Source organism: Equus quagga, chromosome 17 (genome assembly GCF_021613505.1).
Source record: "Equus quagga isolate Etosha38 chromosome 17, UCLA_HA_Equagga_1.0, whole genome shotgun sequence".
NCBI classification, from domain to species: Eukaryota; Metazoa; Chordata; class Mammalia; order Perissodactyla; family Equidae; genus Equus; species Equus quagga.
The window spans coordinates 48,493,568-48,514,622 of record NC_060283.1 but is presented as its reverse complement, the minus strand read 5'-3'; the positions used below and the strand labels follow the sequence as shown (position 1 = coordinate 48,514,622).

The window sequence follows — 21,055 nt, the reverse complement described above, 5'->3', positions numbered from 1 at the left end:
ACACGCAATACTCAGCTGACGAGTCAGAGGAGAAGCTGAGGGCTGATGTCAGTATCCTCACGAAAACAAAGAGATACCTCTTAGATGGAGAAACATTCCTATCAACCCACAGACTTCCTTCATAAAAGGAACGTTTGCTTTAAGGAAAGTTTTGTGCCCCTGGACATAAGCAGACATTTTTTAATGGCTGGCATCTTGACACAACACACAACACGGAGAGCTGGTCATGCTAGTTGACAGCCATCTGCTTAGAGAAAGATGACTGCTGGACGTAAAAATCACAAAGGCAAGAGCTACTAAAGGGTAGTTTTTAAAGAAAGCTTTGTGATTCAATTCAATTAAGTCCTTCATTTTCAAAGTTTTGAAGCAGAATTTCCAAAGACCAATGGATGTCTATTTTCCTGTCCTGAGATGCCAGTATCTGAGGCCACCTATTCCTATTACTCTCAAGGGGATTTCAATAGTTTTGAATCCAAAACATGTCCTCCATTTCCTCTTCTTTTTACTTACGAATCCTGCTGACACATCCATTCAATCATTCGACAAATGTCCTTTAAGCCTTTGCTTGAGGAACTTAAAATCCAAAGCAGAGCTAAACAGGCGTTTATATTTAAAAAGTTAAACAATACTTGGCTGAATGAAGATAGTGACTGAGCCCAGAAGCTAGAATAGCGAGGAGTGCATTGCGGACCACAGAAAGAAGCATGGAAGGATTTGGAGTAGGGCTGGGGAGGTATGGTCAAGATTTGCAGGGACGAACAGGAGGCAAAAAGGGGAAAGGGTGGCTGAGCCGAGTGCACTACTGCAAACATGATGGAATCTTCAAGAAATCATGAGCTCACTGGTTATGTGAGGGTGGAGGGCTCATCCGGGACATGTGAAATGCAGTAAAGATGAAAATGTATTTGATCCACACACTTAAAGTATTCTTCACATTACTAATTTGGTGGGAAAGTCAATAAATTTAAAAAGAATTTTGGATACAATTCCAGGTTTGAAATTTACTGCTGCCACCCTGGGCAAATGACTCAAATTTTGTCACTTCAGTTCTCCCATTCTTCCCTCCCGATACAAGCATGTAAGCCATTAGAATGTACACGCCATTAGGGTCGGGCTCTACCTGGTTCATCTCTAATCCCCCCTATCCGAGCTCATCTCTGGCACACAGCAGGTGCTCAGTAAATTTGTCGAATGAATAAAAGTGAACTAAATGTTCAAACAGATCTAAAAACATCTTTGAAGATGGTAAACTATTGTCTAAATATAAAGTACCAGAAGTTAAGTCATCCTTAAACAATTTTTTATCTGCACCTGTTTCGGATGACTTTCTGTGGGTTTCATTTTGCTATTTAGGTTAACTAAGATCTTGACAATGAGACGTGAAGCAAATGACAATTCTAATTCTAAGTGAAGTCTCTCTTTTTCTAAGGGATAAGTGACACTCCTGAACTTTTTTCAAACACACAGGCTGTAAAATGTCATTCAAATATAAGTTAACATTAAAACCAGTTTTCGCTGCACCTGTTATGGCCAGCATTTTGAACGAGTGCTCTTTTGGTTGATGGAGGCGTTGACAATCGGCTCAGTGTTTTTCCTCTGTATCTGGAGGGCATATGCAACCATTTCTTCTGACTTCCTAACCACTAAGGTGTAATGGTGTTGAGATTCCCCCAAGTCATAATCCTAAATCCAGAAAGAGCTCTAAGTATCTCCCTTGTTTTTTAAGACCAGAGTTATCTCCAACATGCACTAGCATCAATAGTCACTGCCCGGAGAAGCCATTAGCTCCTGCATACATCCCTGAAGTCCCACCAAAAGGACATCCTAGTTGACGTGTCAAGGGCCCAGAGTGGAGAGCCCTCTGCAGTCAGGGTAAGGCAGCAAGATCAAACATGTGGAACAGACTCAGTCTTTCCACGCACCCGTTGGATACAAGCAAAATATCAGTTTTTAAACATGGAATAAAAACCAGAGGATAAAAGGCAAAATTCACCAAAGCTTGGAGGTTGGATGATCTGAGCTTTTTACAAGAAAGTCAAGATAAATTCTCCCCTCCTCAAACAATTCTGTATTCAAAATTCCACCTACCCTCGAGAAACTGAGAAAACTTTCTGAATAGAATCCTCATTTGCTACGGCCCTGTGGTCCTATCTGGTTTGAGAGTAGACCACAATGCATCAAGAAGGCACATGTGGGTTTCATCTCTGCGTGTGTTTTTGAGAAACAGAAACAGCACAGATGAGGGCCTCTATCCTGACTCTAACAGTGGTGTGTTTCACAACGAAGAATTACAGGAGATGCTTTGATGTCAAACAGAGGTGGCTCCTTTTAAGAAAACGGCAAATTTAACTTTCTTTGGTTCAAAGCTCAGCAGTTCCCCCTGCTCCCCACTGACGCGAATGCTGCAATTTTCTTTTATTCACTTCCTCAATGACTTGCCATTAAACACCTACAAGTCATTTTACTGCAGCAGTTCAGTACTTATGACACCCAAATAGGATGGAAAAGAGAAAAAGAGGTTGGAGAAAAGCAAGGGAGGAAGGAGTCATGCAAACTTTCATTTGTGAGCTATAAAATGTTTTCTTGGGTTCAGCATCAAAAGCAATGAATTAAAAACACTTTGGGGGAACTTGGTGGGGGGAGGTGAGGTGAAACAGATAAACTGCATTTCCCTACTGGCTCAAATTAGGGAGGCGGAGGGAGTAAAGCAAGAAATAAACAGATGCAATGAAAGGTCGGTCTCCAGCCTGTGGTCAAGGAGATGTAAAAACAGCCCTATCTATACGAAAGTCAAGAAACCTAAGCCTTGGATGTCAGTGGTACCCAATGCTCACTGTTTGGAGGGAAGATGACTTCTTAACTACAGCAGGGTAGCGTTTCCCTCTCCAGGATCTGAATTCAGAGATGGTGTTTACTCAAGGGATCTTTCTCGGACAGGAAAAATAAACCCGCAGTTTATACATATCTCTGTTCAATGCAAATCGCGTATTTAAATTTAATTACTTGGAGCTTAAGGTGTTTTGTTCCCTCTTTCTTTCTCATCTCAATGCCACAGCTCTGATTTGCTCTTTATCAAAGGTTTGTGCATTTTAAAATGCTGTCAAGCATCAAAATTAAATGCTTCAGAGCACTAATGATATCCTTGTGATTAAGGGTTTTGCCATCGCAGTGATGCAAAGAACTCCGGCGTTAATATTAATTGCTTTCTTCCACAATCCACCGAAGGGAGGGAAGAATTTCTTCTCGGAGCTTCACACCACCTATGGTACCACACACCGCTGAGTAAATTTGTTCTTTACTATTGTCACGTTATAGTTCTCAACAGCCCACTTGTGCTTTCATATACACAAGGCCTCCTCGGCCCTACATTCAAGCAGCGGGGTTAGCCCTCTGCTATTTTTTAGGGAAGAATCATTAAAAGACTCAATGCCCATCTACTCTCCCTGGATACTTCACCAATGTTGTAAGAAACTGGCTCTGTACCCACAGCTTTTAGCTGCTTATCATTAATCCACATAGGCACATTTTCACCTAATCAACATGGGAAATTGTTTTCAAAACAAACAAACAAAAGGTATAGAAAAACTTGATTTTTCCAAAATTGATATGGAATTATTTTCCTAGTTAACAAAAAGGCATAGAACCAAATTTTCAATTAAAGCCTTTAGAAGACTCTGAATTAAACGAAGTTCATTTATATTTAAATATGGAATTACTAATATTAATTAAGCTTATACTTCAAATGTATGAGGGATGCATTCTTTTCATGAAGTGATTTCCAAGGTCAGTAGAGAGCCTATTTTAAATGAATACTATAAAATAAAGCAGGGCACTGTAACACTTAACGAAGGACACAACAGAACCCTGTTTCCAGCGATTTTCCAAATCTGGTTTTGGGACACTAACAATGCTTTAACTAAGTGATCCAAGAATTAGACTTTACAAAGCATTTAACTCAGACTTTACTTATTTTTCCAGAGAAATGGGTGGCAGGTTATTTTAGACAACTCCTTTACAGAGAGCTATTCTCCACATTTTAATGGCTTTTTCTTTTTTTTTTTTTTTTTGCCAGGGAAGATTTGCTCTAAGCTAACATCTATTGCCAATCTTCCTCCTTCCAAGCCCCCCACCCCAAAGCTCCAGTACATAGTTGTGTATAGTTGTAAATTCTTCTGGTTCTTCTATGTGAGCTGCTGCCACAGCACGGCTACTGACAGATGAGGGGTGTGGTCCTGCAGCCAGGAACTGAACCTGGGCCACTGAAGTGGAGTGTGCCAAACTTTAATCACTAGGCCATCAGGGCTGGCTCCGCACATTTTAAATAACGGAATTTGATGTTATTCTCAGCCTTCATGTTAAGTGGTTCGTACAAGGAAGTTGAAGGTGTCAGATTGGTCTCTGCGGCTAACAGTCCAAAGACGTGTGCTCCCTTCTCATAAATAACTGTTTCTGTGATGGAGCTGCACGAAGTCTATGTTCTAGATCCCTTTGCACGCGGGCTGGTTCATGTGACTGAGTTCTTGGCACTGGAATGTGGGTTGAAGTGATTACTCCTCTTCTGGATCAGATGCATAAATAGTTCCTTTAAGACCCTCCATCGTCTCTAACCCACAATCTTCCAGCTGGATGTTGGTGCCCAGGCCCATCTTGGATTGGAAGCCCTCCACTGACCCTCCCCTCATCACCACCAACTGGATGCAACTTGTGCAAGAAATAATTTTCTATTGCGTTAACCTACTAACTGAGATTTGGAGTTTCAGCAGGTACCCAGTCAGGCAAAGTGCAGCCATTCAGCAAAGAAGAGGCATTTTCACTTAAGAACATTTTCATATAATAACTAACTAAAATAAAGTGTAGTAGGATTGTGGCCAACAGAAGATTGTGCTGTGGTTTAAAGGTGCGTGGATGGCCTTCGGGCTCCCTCTTAAAAACTCCAGCTCCCAGGCATGCACCACGAGCAGATACCCACTCACTTGTGAGAGACTGGGGAGGGCAGGCCTAAGGTCAGCCATGCCGGGCACACGCTGTGCAGCTATGCGGGGACACAATCACAGCCACAGGTCTTCCAACAGTGAATGAACTCCGCAGAATCACAAAGTACTGAGCTAAAAGATTCCGCTGGGCTTGTTTTAATACTAAATGAGAAAAGACAGTGGGGTTCTTAAAATGGCTCGGTTGAGTTCTTTTTAGAAAAGAGTTAGTTTAGTCTTCATTGCATAGTTAGCTAACATAGTTGAAGACTTGGGCCATGTAAATCAGAGCTAAACAGAGAAAAATGGTTAAACGAGAATAAGATGCTCTTGGCCCCCTCTGCAAGACACTTTCACACACTTGACATCATTTAATCCTATAACTCTCTGAAGTAGTTGCAATTAGCACCTTTGATTTCATATTTGAAACTGCAGCACAAAGAAATTAAATAATTTGACTGAAGCTGTAACATGAGATTTTAAACCCACGTCTGCCTGACTCAAAAGTATGTGATCCTCCCACCATATCACGTCTGTGCAAACACACACACTGAACTAGCCTTTATTGAGTAACTACTATGTGCCACGTATTATTTTAAATCTCTTACATGAATTAATTCATATAATCTTCACAAAACCCCTATGAAGCAGGTGCTAGTATTATTCGCATTTTATAGGTTAGGAAAATAAGCTACAGAGGGTTTTGAATTACAAGGTTGAATTCAGAAGTCAGGTGCGAGAGAGACCACATTTTCAACCACGGATCTATAAAAAGCCTCTGGTCTCTCCTTCATTCACTGGTAAGAAATTAGAGACTTGAGGGTTAAACGGCTTGCTCTCCCACAGCATCAGCAGCATCAGTGACAGAGCAAATCTCAGGGCTGCTGTTCGCTAGGTACAGAGCTACTCAGGTATATTTTTGGTTGCCAGAAATCCAGAGGTAAATTAGACACGACCCCTGTTCACAGACAAACCTTAAAGTTTTTGGTGATGAATCACTTCATAGTAGAACTTCCTGAAGAGCCTAAAAGAGAATCACCTAAAACCTAAAATTTCAAATACAAAACAAAATAATAGTATTTGGAGCTAGAGGAGTGGTAGGGGGCGCAAGGCAAGCTTCTGGAAGGTCGGCAATGTTCTATTCTTTGACCTGGCTGATGCTCATACAAGCGTTTGCTTTGGGATAGTTCATTGACTATACTCTCGTGTCCACTTTTCTGTATGTGTATATATTTCACAATAAAAAGGTTAGAAAACAAAGAAAACTGTGAATTAAGAGTATTAAAGACGGAATACTAAAATTTATATTAGAAAGACCATTCACAATTTTTAATTAACCCTCTGAGTAAAGATCTAAAGGTATCATGAAAGAGCTAAGTTTTTCCAAATGAGGGCTGTTAGAACTATTTAATCGTTATACTTAATACCCGAGCTTTACAGATTCGAAACTCTGTAGCAAAGAAAATGCATTACTTCAATGCCTGTTTCACTTCTCAAAATAACTACTATCTTGAACTGGCGTTACTACAGGTATAGCCGTACCATTAGTTGCAGAATTGCAAGTGAGGGACGGCTCACCTTGAAACCAAGGCCCACGTCCCCCGGAATTAACTGGGGATGGCTTACGGGGCACCCGAGTGTCTCCAATGCAGTTCAAGTGTGTCTTCTGTTTCGTCTGAGAGTTGCTTGTTTTACTTTCTATTTGCTTACTAAGAAATTTGTTGGCAGGTTCTGACAAGGATAGACCAACACTTGCCAACAGAAACATGGCAGGCTTCAGTGCGTATTTCCTGTTAAATAAGAATGCCAGTTTGAGGCAAACAGGAATGCAAGTCTCTCCACTGGAAGGCAATTTATAAGAATTTGCCTGAGCAAGACAACTGTTTTAAGAGAAGAGAACAGGGTGAACGCTGGCAACAATAGAAAAAGTAAGCAAATCTTCTTTTTCTCTGAGTGCCTCTAGGTAAATGCATCTTCTCATTGTGCCTCAGTATGTTGAAAAGTATCTAGTATAAATGCTTAGTTGAAATTATTTTATACGTGTCTTGGTTTGACAGGACAAAGAGCTCTGGGCAGAGTGAGCCCCTCCATCACCCACAATGCCCCCCAAAAGTAATCTGGAATACGGAGGATGGCGTAAAGGAAAGATTCTCTTCTATTGAGCAGAAATACAGTATAGAGAGCAGAAAAGGATTAGCTGCTGTGAGCCAAGGCTTCAGTTCCTTTAGCTGTCAGCTCCACTGAAGAGCTTCAGGCATTCCAAATCTGGAAAATAAAAGCTGTGCTGGGGACTTCAGTTTCTCTTTGTTGCTCAGACAGCTGCTAATCGTCCTGCTGTGTTAGGAACCAATGAGACAATGCTGGAACATTTAGCTTTCTGACATCCGAAGCATCTAGATCCCTCCCCAATTAAAGATGTATTAATCACAGAGACTCTAAAAGCCAGGATGATAGATGCACCCAGTAAATCTCTGCTCTTGCCTTTTACTTTCCAAGCTCAGGTTTCTTCATTTATAAGCAGAAATGCTTAAAAGCCTACTCCAGAAACTGACCAATAAATACCCTTGTTCATTATTTTATATCAGATGCTTGACGATTTCCTACCCCTAAGAAGCCTCTCAGAAAGAGGTAAGACATTGATCATTCTGCTAAAAGAGCCTGTCTGCTTCAATAAATAGATCCACTGTGGCTGTTGTCATCTTGACTTTTTAAATGTGATAACTAATTCGGGAGTATGGCATTGCCATTTGCTACAGGGACATCCAAATCATCTATGTAGCTAAAAAAAAATGCTATTAGATAAACCTAGGAAACTTCAGGGGACAAATATTCATAATACTAACACTGATAATACTAATAGTCTCCTCCAAGACAGGCCAGATCACCCTCAGGTCATGGCCCTGAGTAAGAGTGAATAAATGGTAGCTTATTCTGGATTCCGATACCTGGAACAACAGAAAAGAGTATGCATTGGATGAAGCCCCTTGAATTCCATGCTTTGAAATTTACATTTCTTCCTTATATACAAGGATGTCTTCATAGAGGCATCTCATCACTATAATACTAAATGAAAAGCTTCAACACATGAGGCTCATGTAACCTCAGAAAAGAAGCATTAGCTATTCTGAGTTATTGGAAATCTTTTGAAATTAGATTCTTATTTTTTATTGCTGAGGCTAACGGAACTCATGAGAGACAAGTGCAATATTTGCAAGATGCCAGGTTGGTGCCAGCTCAAGGCACTGAATTCCTTGGCTTTCAATGGAGCCTGAATATATCATGAATAACTCCTTTCCCATCACCGTCACACTGACGGTCCACTGTCTTCCAAGTTGAAAGACTAGGAAGTCAATTAGTGTCACTTATGATGTGAACACCTGTCGACTAAGACCTGGACTGAGACCAATTCTATTACCATAGCACTCAATGGCTGCCAGATGGTCAGGCCTTGGACCACTTATGATGTAGTCCAGATTCAAGGAGGTGACCTAAAGACAGAAAGGTCCAGAGTCCCATTAGTCATCTTCTGAGCCATCCAATTCCCCATCATATATACTTGGAACGGGATACTTATTTTTCCTAATGGTCATTTAAAAGACCACATGAGCTGCTCAAAAAAAAGTCATGGTGACCAGAAATTGAGGATATGAGTCCCATAAATGGTAAGCATGCTCACTGACCACTGTCATTTTTATCTCTGAAACTACTTTTTAGTAGTTCATTTTTCTTTCTCTTATTGTATTTTGAAACACGTAGGCAGAATAGAGAAAAAAACTGAAATGAAAAATATCTGACAAAGAATAAACTGGAGCATGAAATTACAGGCTACAGATTATCATTGACAGAGTGAGAAGGGCAGAGGAAATATTTCAATACAGTTTTAGTGGCAAATCTATGTGTTATATGCTCCTCAGTCCAAATGTTGCTTGGCTTAAAGAGAAGTGATGGCAAAGGATAATAAAGTAGAACATTATGAGTGAAAAAAAAGAGAGAGAGAGAGAAATAAGAAGACCAACCAGTGAAGTACTGAGACGCTCCAATTTATTCCCAGTTTGGTTTCACTGCATGGAAGTCTCGGGAAAATTCTGAACACAGGGCATCAAAATATTCAGAGGACAATAAGCATAAACCATAGAATGTTGAGAAGCTGGTTTTCAGTACTACCTCAGGAAGCCTTCCTTTCACTTGTAGCCAAATCTTTCCCATTCAGTTTCTTGCTTGCTATGTAGACAAGCAGAAAGAAGTGACTGGTTAAGTGGAGGGAAGAGAAGTAGAGAGCTTTGGGTTCAATTACAACCAGCACATTTTGAAAACGCTTCAAATACAAATGGTCACCACATGCTATGTTCTCAAAAAATGTGGCCACTAAATGATATTCCTGTAGCCCTCATATTTGAAACTCTATCTTTTTGGCAATTCTCTTAAAAGCTATGATAGAGGTTAGGAAAAGGAGCACAATTTATGAGATGGGATTTCAAACTTGGGAATTTGCAACCGTAGAATTAATTTTTTTTATTTTATTTTGGGGTATCTGCCAGAAGCTAAATTGTATGTGCCAGATAGTTTAAACTCCTACAGGCATTGTAAGACCCAGGCTGAAACAACTGAGCTATTAAATTTTAAAATAGTATTAAGGCCAATAGATGTCTCCAACTGGATCTGTGCTTAAGAAATCAAGATGACTTTTGTAGTCATAAAAAATAACAAAGAATGTATTAGGAAAGCTGTAACTGTTTTAGGACTTGACTTCTTTTCTTTTCTTTTCTTAACTAGGAGGTTCCCAGCATCTCACTGGGACCTCTCTTTAACACAACTTGCTGAAGTGTGAAATTCAGTATTACTGGCTCCACCCAGGAGTCAATCTGTAAATACCGGAAGGATCTCATTAGAAAAACATCACACCTCAAAATAGTCCCACAGCATGATCTCTAAGAAAGACATTGGAGTAGGACTCCAGCACACTATGGGCAGTTTTATGAAAGTGATTTCGTGTGTGTTCTGAAATAAGAAGGGAGAAAGACGTGGAGAGAAAGAGAAAAAAAAGCCATCATCCAAAGTAGACATACAGTCGAGGTTACACCCTTGAAGAGTAACAGTGAGATTTAAAGGGCAAGAATTCTCATCCATCATTCTCCACAAACAATACTTTTATATTATATAAAGATTCCTTAAAAATATTACCAGCCTCTTAGAGCCACATCTGAATTAGCTGACTGCTCAGCATTGGTATCTACAATGAGGGCTGTGAACACAACTTAGGCTTTTAAAATTCCATGAGCCCTGTTCCCGGTTACAAGAAGACACTTAATTTCACAGGATGCGATTCTGCTATATTTGGACTCCTCACTTTCAGTGGAAAACAAAGCAACAGGAACCACTATACATACTGCAATGACAACCCCACCCTATTTTAAATGGGGAGAAATGAGATGATGTTAGCTCCAAGGATTCCCAAGACTCACAAAGCATCCTCCAAGAGTTTCCTAAAATCATGCTCTCCGAGAGCCCTGTGGGATCAGGATCAGATTCAGCTGGTTTCAACGCAAGCAAAGGCTCCACGAGAAACTCTTAGGATCATCCGCAAATTTCAGAGGAAAAAACAAAAGTCCTTGATTATCTTGGTGGGTGGAAGGAACACATGATTAACTTTTCAGCTAGTTTCATATTCAAAATCTTTGGCCTGTTTATACGTGTGCCCCTGCCTTTGATAAAAGAAAATGGAGGAAACTGTGCTCTCATCCACCTTCACACTCATTATGCTCAAAATACACACTTACTATGCCAAAAAAAAAAAAAAAATAGGGTTGATTTGGAAGGCTGATTTACAGCTTGGAATATGCTATCTAGACAACACCAAGTCTCCCGGGAGCCATTGTGAGCCTGCTTCCTTCAGTGTTTGTTCTAATGGATGGATGTTACCCAGGCTTGTTACACACCGTGAACCTGTTGGTGCTAGGGCCCCATTTAGCACCCACTGAGAAGCTGAAGCTACATATTTAAGTCTTGTTTGTATGCACATTTCACCAACAAAAGTTTCCTACATAAGAATTTTTTTAAATTATCTACCCCACAGCTTTCATCAAAGAGGCATTTTTTTGATGGAGGACCAAAGCGCCCAAGAAATCCATGTACGTAGATTGTCCTTTGGAAGATGCCGGGCAAAAAGGAGTAGCCATGCTTCCTCTTCTTCTCTCCCTTTTTCCCTTCCAAGAGCAGTAGCAAAATAGGACAACTATTTCAAATCACTGTCATTTGACTCATAAGAGATTTTAGATAGATTGCGTTTTAGAAAGTAGCCCTTGTGCTTTGTCATAACAAGAACCAAAAGTTGTAGGAGATCCACAATAGAGTTCCTTTAGGGTGGGCTGACCGATTTATCAGAATAGAGAAAGAAAGTTTAATATAAGAGTTGTCTCTTCAGCCAGGTGCCTATATTGGCAGCCATTTTGCTGACTGTTCAGCCAGATTCCCATAGAACTCTGGGTATGGACTTTTCACACGTGGGATCAAATCATTAGTGACATTTCCCAGTGAACGCCATGGTGTTCACTAGGCAAGTGACCACAGTGACGTCTGGTACCATCTCTCTTTTTCTGTTATTGCAGTGTTGGGGGAACCCTTGGAAACTTTTTCTTTCTTCTGGTACAGACAAGGGAGGAAAAAGCTTGTGTGTGTGCACGCATGTGTGCATGTGCGTTAGGGATGAAAGGTGGACACTGGGGAAGACATTAAATAAAGGAGATATTTTTAATACTGATGGATAGAGCTGAGGCTTGCTTATCTTGATAGATTAAAATGTAAAACCTAAAAGAACCCTCACAAATCTTTACCTCAAGACAACATATGGAATGCTCTCCTATTGCACACCCACGTGAAAACAGCACACCAACACTGAGATTCAGAGAGGTCTCTGTATATTGGGGTGACATGGACAGGCATTTTAATTAGTTCCTGTAGATTTAAGATCTCTCAATGTAGGATTAGTCCTGCAACATGGCTCTTTGGTTTTCCCCATGTTTAAAGGAAAAAACTCTTTAAAGACATCAGCAGGTGATTAACGGAAGATTTGATAAAGTTTCTCTCGATCTTTTTATTGATGCTCAATTGCAAACTGGACTCCTCTGAGGAGACAGTAATTAATTTAGCCAGTTGGAGTGACAACTAGACAATTTAGACACCCATCTAAAACCTTTGCTAGCGCTGCACTGTTCATTTCTCATCTCAGACAGACGCTTATTTTCCAAATCTCTTGATGGCTTCTCCAGAGGGTGCAAAAGTTGGCACTAGTGTTTGAAGTAACAAGCACAACACTGAGCAATGAGAACCGAAGCAGTATTGAACTGGCAAGTGTCGAGGGTAAGTGCTGGTGAATGGATTTCCCTTCTCACAAATGAACATGTGCATATTTATGTAGGAGTGAAAGGAAGGGAATCAGGAAAAATAGTATGCTCAGTCCTGGGTCTATAAATAAAACTTTCATTTTCTTAGAGTGAAATATTCACATCTTAAAAAATAAAATGCCACCCAGTTTTCACTTAGATGCAATAATTACCTCTAGGCTCTATAGACATTCTGTTTGTCTACGCTGCTCAGTCAACCTTGAAGCTGGATAATTTAGTAGGTTCTTTTGGAAGGCGTTGAGTTTTTTCTCCTCACCAGGACTTGTGGCACCCACCCTGAGTACAAATTCATAGACCCCGGTGCCACGTACAAGAGGCTATACCATTGTATATCTACTGGTTTATTTTATTCTTAATTACGATCATAATTAGTGAGTATGCTCAATAATTATAGAGGTGGCAATATTCATAGAAATGAAATTATTTTCAGTATAAAGTTAGAATAAAGAAACTGTTCCCCTTTTTTTTAAAAAAAAATTATACTTCATGTTTTAAAGTGTATATTTCCTAGGCATTATGAACTAAACCGGGAGCCCATGGCTGGATGGCTGTTAATGAGAAAACCACGGCTTGGCTTCTCTGAAGCCCATTGTGTGCTTATTCGGGCCTCTAATTACTCAGGCACAGAAAGGACTCTCCAACCAGCTTCCATTCTAGAGGTCCTAACGATTACACACCAACAGCTGAGGATGTGCAAACAAGCTTTCAGCCAAATAGCCCAATGGATTGCTTTACAATTTGTCTGAAGGATTTATAAATGTGTCTTTAGAAAGATTTCTGACTTACAGATTCCACTAGTTTCATTACATGTTTTTCCTTTAAATTTCTTAGGAGTGAAAAAAAAGTAAAATGATTTACTAGAGATCAAAGGCAAAAAGAAAATCAGTTTGGTGAGGGGACAATGGAAAAGAGCAGAGCATATGATTACTTAAAAAGAAAACTGCTGCCAGCATCTAGAAACCACACAACAGTGCTAGGAATGCATGCTTTTCAGAGAACGGGAATACTGCCTTCTCAGGATAGTCAAGTATGGTCGACATTACACATTGAAAGCTGAGTGCCATTGGGAAAAGATTTGCGGTACAAGAAAGCAAAGGCATGTTTGAAATCTTAATTATTTTCGTGAAATCTTGTTTACATGGTCAAAACCCTTAAAAAAGAAGGGATCTTGCCAAATATCAAAACTGTTTCAAATGTGAGATTAACCTAAGTGTTAATCTACTACATCCTTTGCTGGGGCAGTTTGCAACAAATCACACCAGCATTTCAGCATCTTCTCAACCTCCTTTCTTTTTAAAAAAAAAAAAATTTTTAAAGATTGGCACCTGAGCTAACAACTGTTGCCAACCTTTTTTTTTCTGCTTTTTCTCCCAAAATCTCCCCAGTACATAGTTGTATATTTTAGTTGTGGGTCCTTCTAGTTGTGGCATGTGGGACGCCACCTTAGCATGGCCTGATGAGGGGTGCCATGTCCACACCCAGGATCTGAACCAGCAAAACCCTGGGCCGCCAAAGTGGAACGCTTGAACTTAACCACCGGGCCACAGGGCTGGCCCCTCAACCTCCTTTCTGACTGGTCCTCCTTCTTAATTTAGTTCTCCAGAGCAGGGATTGGCAAACTTTTTCTGTAAAGAGTGAGATGGGTAACATGTTCGTTGTGTAGACCATTCAGTCTGTTGAAGCCATTCAACTCTGTGTTGCTCCGTGAAAGCAGTCTAGACAATACAGGAACAAACGAGCAGGACTTCTTGCAATAAAACTTCTTTATGGACACTGAAATTTGCAATTTATATAATTTCCAAATGTCACAAAATATCATTCTCCCTTTGTTTATCATCATGCCCTGGATGATGACCTTTTGGACAATGATGGACCACATATATGATGGTGGTCCCATAAGATTAGTACCATATAGCCTAGGTGTGTAGTAGGCTATACCATCTAAGTTTGTGTAAGCACACTCTATGGTGTTCACACAATGATGAACTTGCCTAATGATGGATTTTTCTGAAAATATCTCAGTTGTTAAGCTATGCATGACTGTATTTTCAACTCTTTCAAAATGGAGAAGCCATTCTTAGTGGGCTGTACAACACCAGGTGGAGGATCAAGATTTGGTTCCTGGGCCATGGTTTGCCAACCCCTGCTCCAGGGTACTAACAGAAGCCAGATATTCATGCCTCAAAAATATCATGAGAGCTTCTTTTTTCCCCCTTCCTTTTCAAGCTTACAGAAAAGCCTTGGTCCTGGTCACATCTCATCTGAGTTTAGTATTCCATTATCATTCTCAAAATCAGGAGTGTGCTCTTTTCTTGTTAATTTGATCTTGAACCTCACTTCAGGCCTGCTCCAGCGCTGTCCCTTACACCTATCTATGGGCCAGAACCATTCCAGTGTGACCCTGCACTTCAGTGCCTTTCATATCAGGCCAAGCTGGACTGGACTTCCTGATAGCTCTCCTTGCTTCCTATTCATTTCCACTCTTAGGCATAATTACCCGATAGTCCCCTTACCTGACAACTACATTGATTTCAATCTAATCAGAGGCAGAACTTTATATGCTGAAGCTAAAGAAGGTTGCATGGGCCCCTTCCAAAGCTCTGTTCTTCATTTGATATTTGTAATTTTGTAAGGTTCTTTTTTGAAATCACACAAAAATCATCTAAGCTTCAGACCCCACAAAACCTGGCGCCACCATGCCTAGCGCACATTATCTAACTCAATTGCTCTAAGATGTTTCCCTTTCTCCCACCAGCTCCTTGAAGCTTTCCTTTTGCTATCTAGAAGACAGGTAGCAATTATACCCAGTGGGGATGAGAATTCCCACCGTTCTCCATTATCCCACTCAAATAACATAATATGTCTAATTAAAAGATGGCAGAGAAAGAGAGAATGGGAACTTACCAGTTGAGTAATAAAAGACAGTATGCCTCTTGCACTTAGTTATTTTCTTTTCTTTACTCATTATTTTGGTTTTATTAACTTTATCACTATTTGACAAAGAGAGTTCACTGGCTGTTTTTACTGTAAATAAATGTGTTAATCAATAAACCAGTATTAAATATCTACTATCTGCTGTGCAGTGGCATTACAATGAGGTGTCCTGTGACTTTATCGCTGGTGTGGTGTTTTCTTGTGGTTTTCTTTATTGTCCTTCCTAGAGAACAAGGCCAGTCTAGCAAGCAGCAACGGGGATTCTTCGCAAGGGGCCCCAGAGAGCCTTTTATGATGGCTTGTCCTCCGAGAACAGTGCTTGGGGCATCATGTTCCCAGCACGGAGCAGGGGAACCAAGCAAAGATAGTTGGTGATGGAACTCTTAGGAGATGGACATTGCTCTGAAGTCACAGACCTGTTTTTTCAGTATATCACTAGAGCAGAATTTCTCAATCTTGGTGCCATGGACGGACATTTCGGACCAGGTAATTCTTTGCTGTGGGACACTGTCCTGAGCATCATAGGATGTTTAGCAGCATCCCTGGTCTTTGCCCACTGCATGCAATAGCACTTCCCCTCCTCCCAGTTACAACAACCAAAAACATCTCCAGACAAATGTTGGGGGAGGGGCATGGGACAACTATATAGGAGGGACAGCTAGTTTACTGTTTTGTCCTTTAAAGTGAATATCTTGGAGAGGTGGAGAGGTGGCAGGATTCAGCCTCATTCTGATAATTCTCCTGAAGCAGTTTTTGGAATTTTTTCCTCTTGTGGAATTGCCTTTAGAGCCAGTTTCAGAACATCCTGGGGAAATAAGTGCTACTTCTTCATGCTCATGGCTCATGGCTATATTCTTGGCATCACAGAATTTTAAAACTGGCGATCTTAGAGATTAGCTAGGTTCAAATAATTACTTGATCCAGGGAATATGTGAACTCCTCCAAACTCAGTGTGGAAGATTTTTGTCACTGGGACGCTATAGCTGTGATAAAGAGAGGCTGGCACGTGTATTTCATTGTAAAGCGTCTAGAAGAGTATCACATGCAAAATAAAAATAAAAAGTGATATCATCATCCCAGGTACAATCTGGGCTTAGTAGAGAATAACACACAAAAGAGTTCATAATGATTTAAAATAAAGAGCCTAGAGTATGGTCCAGCCCCATAGCCTGAAGCCAGGGGTGAGAAGTTTGGGGGGTGTACAGCGAAAACTGGCTCAGTGATATTAAGATCTACTGCTGGCTGCCATCGCAGCATTTTTAGCAAAAGTGTTCACAGTTCCGTTGCTTGGCCGGGAAAACCTTGTTTCATTTATACAGCATTTCTCTCTCCTGTGACACATCCTGTATTCATTTGCCTGAGATGGTCCACTTAAGTAAAAGTGATCCGAAGGAAAGCCATCTAGTAAACAAACCAGCTGGCAGTCTGCTTATTCATTTTTCATAAACATCAGAACCATCTCCTCCCAAACAAAGGCCAGAACAGTTGCGAGAGGATGGAAGATGGAGGAGGGGACACAGCAGTTTTCGAGAGAAGCGCATTTTGTTCCCTTTGGACTGCAAGGTAGCAAAATAACTGTAAGGAGAAGTTCCATTTTCCCTGTCTGATGCTCTCCTACGGGGCGACTTCAGTTGGAGCTCCTCACCCACCCCGTCTTCTCACCTCTCCTTCGTTGCCCTTGGCTTAGGGGTAGGGGTGACATCTCATGCAGAGAATTCGGGAGAAGTACTATGTTCTTGGCTCAACTCTCTGTGCTGTCTCGTACCTGTCTACCTGCACAGAGCATCATTTGGGCAACTTTAGCAGCTCACACTTTACCCTTGTGGGAAGCCTACAGTCAGCCAGCTGCTCTATATTGTCTCTGGGTGACACTGTGCAAGTGTCCTTAGAACCAGTCCTTTTGGCCACACATATAACGCTCACATCCTTCCACCAGCTGATCAGCAATAAAGCTGACACCCTGAGTTCCCTTTGTCTTGTCTTCTGTGTCAATTGGGTTTAAACTCAGGAGGAGAGGCAAAGGGTGTTATCAGCCCCTAAAGAAGCCAAGAGTAAGATCTGGGCTAAAACGGTTTAAATGACCATGTGAGAACACTGGCCCATTCACACCACATTCCACAACTAAGCCCAGTTAAACTTTCCCCTCCATGTCCAGATCCTCACAGTGTCTGCTCTCAGAGATGGGCAGAAGGCCGAACTGAACGTATACATAAATGCTACCAATTATCTAATAATTTTATATGAAAGCAACTTTGTCCTTTCAAGACCAGAGCTCTCCCTGGTTTCAAGTCCTGGCTGACATTGGCTTGAGTGAGTCATTTTCCTCTCCTAGAGGTGTTCAACCGTGAAAGGTTCAGAGGCAGCGACGAAAAGACCAGGAATTCCAGGAGGTTTTGTGTTAGTTTCTTTTTAAATATATTATCGATGAGAGAAAGAACCCCATGAAAACAAAGCAAAACTGACGAGCCAGGAAACTTTGTGGCCTCCAGGTGGTAAATGCTAACATTCATCCTTTCTGTGTATTCCTTATAGAGTGAGACTTCATGGCCTATAGAGGTCCCTTAGGAATTTAATTTAATGAAATGATAGGAACGGCTGCAATTAGGACATAATTGTGTATATGTAAATATGCTTAGGGGAGCTTTGATAGTTTCTGGTTGCTACATTCACCCAGAATTTTGGCCTACATTATTAATTTGCACTACTATGAAGAAAAGGTTTGTTAATCAAAGATAAACTACCCCGATGATTTTGAATTAGTGAGCTCCAAATTATGGTAGGATAATGAGGCTGCGCCGTGCACACATACAACTCTCTGCTAAGCAAAAGCTTTCTGGCTGGCCACATAGGAGGTCTCCTTATTGAAAGATTTATTTTTAATTTGAACAGCTTCCCAGCATTACCCTTCATGAAAATTAAAACAGGGAGCTGGAATTTTGTCCCATTCAACAAATCTCCTGGCAGGTCTGCTTGCCGTGGCAGAGAAAACCTCACTGTGTCAGAGGAATTCCCTGTCCACCATTTTCCTGGGTCTGAAAGAATTCCACCTACATTTTTAATAAAACTTTGACTTTTTCCCTCCCTCTCTCCTAATGTTTTTGCACATTTTCCTCTTTTGGAGGATTGTTAGCCTATCTTCTTTGCACTTCTTGTTCCTTCTGTCTGGGTAGGGGTTGACATAATCCCTTGGCTTGAATCCCTAAATTTACAGAGTCATAGAATTCTCTGCCACAGAAGTCTGGGGGAGCCAAGCCTGTCCTCAGCATGTCTCCCAGAGGCGAGTCTCCACCAAAGAGAATGACTTCACCTTGTACAGCTGAGGCCTCGAAAGCTCCATTTCCAGTTTTAATTGAGTTAAGAACACAAAGTAGTGATGTGTTTGAGGACAGCCAAGAAGGTACAACGAGGCTGAACCTAAGAATATTGATGGGATTGTAAACCAGATTCTCCAGGGCGTGCAGAGGTTGCTCTTGTTGGCTCCTCCTAACTCAGAAACAACAGTGGCACCAATGTGTTTCCCTGGATCTTTGTGCAATGGTTCCACTGCATTCTTCCAAATGAGACTAATAAAAAGCTGGCAATCAGAGAGTACTTGTGATGCTTTCAAAACCTCCTAAATCATACTAGTCTTCGTAGAAAACTAAAAGTGAATACCCCTAACAGTGTGCACAACCTAAAAGTGCAGAAACAAAAGACAAAAGCATAACCAGATGATCTGTTCACACTACATATTTTAAAAGACTGGTCACATTTGTACAAGTGAAGTTGCTTTCCAGTAGGATTTGCCATTCTAGCTCCAGTTCAAAATCTTTCCCAAGTCTTAACTTTTTATTTATTCTAGAGAGTTCAGGGAAAAGTGGAAAAATAATAGCTTTGATTGGGACGCTGGAATAGTTCTCACTATAGGATCAATTAGCACAGATATATTTTACTTAACTATTGAACGCACTTACTGAAACATTCATTTAAGAGAAAAGTGCAGTAAGAGGTTAGATAGGATTGTTGGCAATTTATAATCCTTTTCCGATGAAGTTTGTTGTTCTTAAAAGCCTCACAAAAGGATAAACCACAGTCCTTTTTTCCTGCTCCCCTTTAACTCTCCAGAAATAAATAACAGGGAGCCGGCAATGTGAAACATGTGGTGGAAATCCAGAATGGAAAATTAGCATGGAAATTTTTTCAGGGGGGGAACAGGAATGAGTGGGCCAGGAGCTAGAGCCTAGAAATCTAGATTCTGACTTGCACTTTAAAATGTCTGATATTTAGGATTTTGTGACAATTCTGCAATTAACTTCCCAGAAGCACTTCATGAACAGAACATGTTTTCTGGTCATCCGAATTAGAAGAGAAAAATGATGTAGGAAATGGGGTAAATTAACTCTCCTCCCCCACAGGTCAATTGTGGATTCAATTATGAAAGTGGTTACAAACGTAGTATGTGTTTTGAGGAAAATTTTGTCCGTCGCACAGTTAAAGCTGCCTTTGTAAAGCAATCCTTGTTCACAGATTTACATGATGATTCTATACAGATCTACATCAATTATTTTTACAATTTTGAAATAAAAAACAAGATTAAAACTATAACTGCTAATGCTTTTGTTGGAAAGGACAGTAAATACTCATATAGCACTCCGTATTGGTAAAAATCAATTTTATAATCCTAAATGATCTGTAAATGCTCTGATGTCCAACCGCGGACTTTATGACTAACACGGCTGATATGAATGCCTTACAAGAGAAGTCCAGCATGGAGTGACCCAGCTCAGTAAACTATTATCTTCTTTCAATCAGACATTGTCTTAGTCTTCGTTTTTCTCCACCACCTAATATAGGGTGTACCATGCAGTTGATGTCCAAGAAAATATTTGCTGATTGAATAAACGTCCTTCTAAGTGTCTTTTGCATTATAACACAGCTCACAGGTTAATTAGACCCATATGATTCTACCTCAATTGTAGAATTGAACTTTAATATCATTCATGGATATCAAGATGAGCCCTTTCTTTATGTACATTTAGATCATATAATAAATGGATCTGATCCCTACCTGCTTGGTTAGTTGTCACGGTGACGGACACTGATTGGTCTGGGCTGGGGTTATACTTGGACACTCCATTCACTGCCCAGATTTCAAATGTGTAATTGGTATGAGCCAGGAGGTCGGTGATGGAGACTTTGGTGGTCTTCAGGCCATTCTGCTGTGGGGTATAGTGGACTCCACTTCCGCAGGGCCGGCACTTGCTGGAATCGCCGGCTCCACATTTCTTGCATACCACGTTGTAGGAGATGTCCTGGCGGCCACCCGTGTTCTGAGGACTGCTCCATTCCAAGTTCACAGAAGTCTCATTGACATTTGAAATCAAGTTGAGGGGAGCAGACGGTGGGCCTAGAGAAAGAAAAAAACATATTGTCATACTGAGAACTAAAACTATCCTCTTGCAGCTATAGAAAATAAGGTGGGCCTATTCGGCAAAGAAAGCAAAAAGTGAATCAAGCCAACAAAAAGATCTTTGAAAACAACAATATGATAGAAGGCTGTATATGTTAGTGTCATTCTCACTCCTGTGCAAAGAAACGCAGCATCGATTGCCACTCTGAGATGTGAAACATCTTTACAGCAAATGGGCTCCAAGCCCAGTCTTTCTCTCTGAAGTGGCAGGAAAATATCATAATTTACCTAGTCTTAATCTTATCATCTGAAAAATGGGTATACAAATGTGTTTCTAGTTCCCAGGGCTGTTGTGGGCCTCT

At 40.8% G+C, this 21,055-nt stretch overlaps 1 protein-coding gene across 2 annotated transcripts in view; it reads right to left on the bottom strand.

The window, feature by feature from the left end:
• The window catches only part of EPHA4 (EPH receptor A4), a 135,963-nt gene that overhangs the window by 35,749 nt on the left and 79,159 nt on the right, over positions 1 to 21,055 (bottom strand). For both annotated transcript variants that reach the window (XM_046643592.1, XM_046643593.1), the window contains exon 5: positions 20,352 to 20,690. In XM_046643592.1, the coding sequence (XP_046499548.1) occupies positions 20,352 to 20,690 (339 nt within the window). The remainder of the gene's footprint in view (positions 1 to 20,351; positions 20,691 to 21,055) is intronic.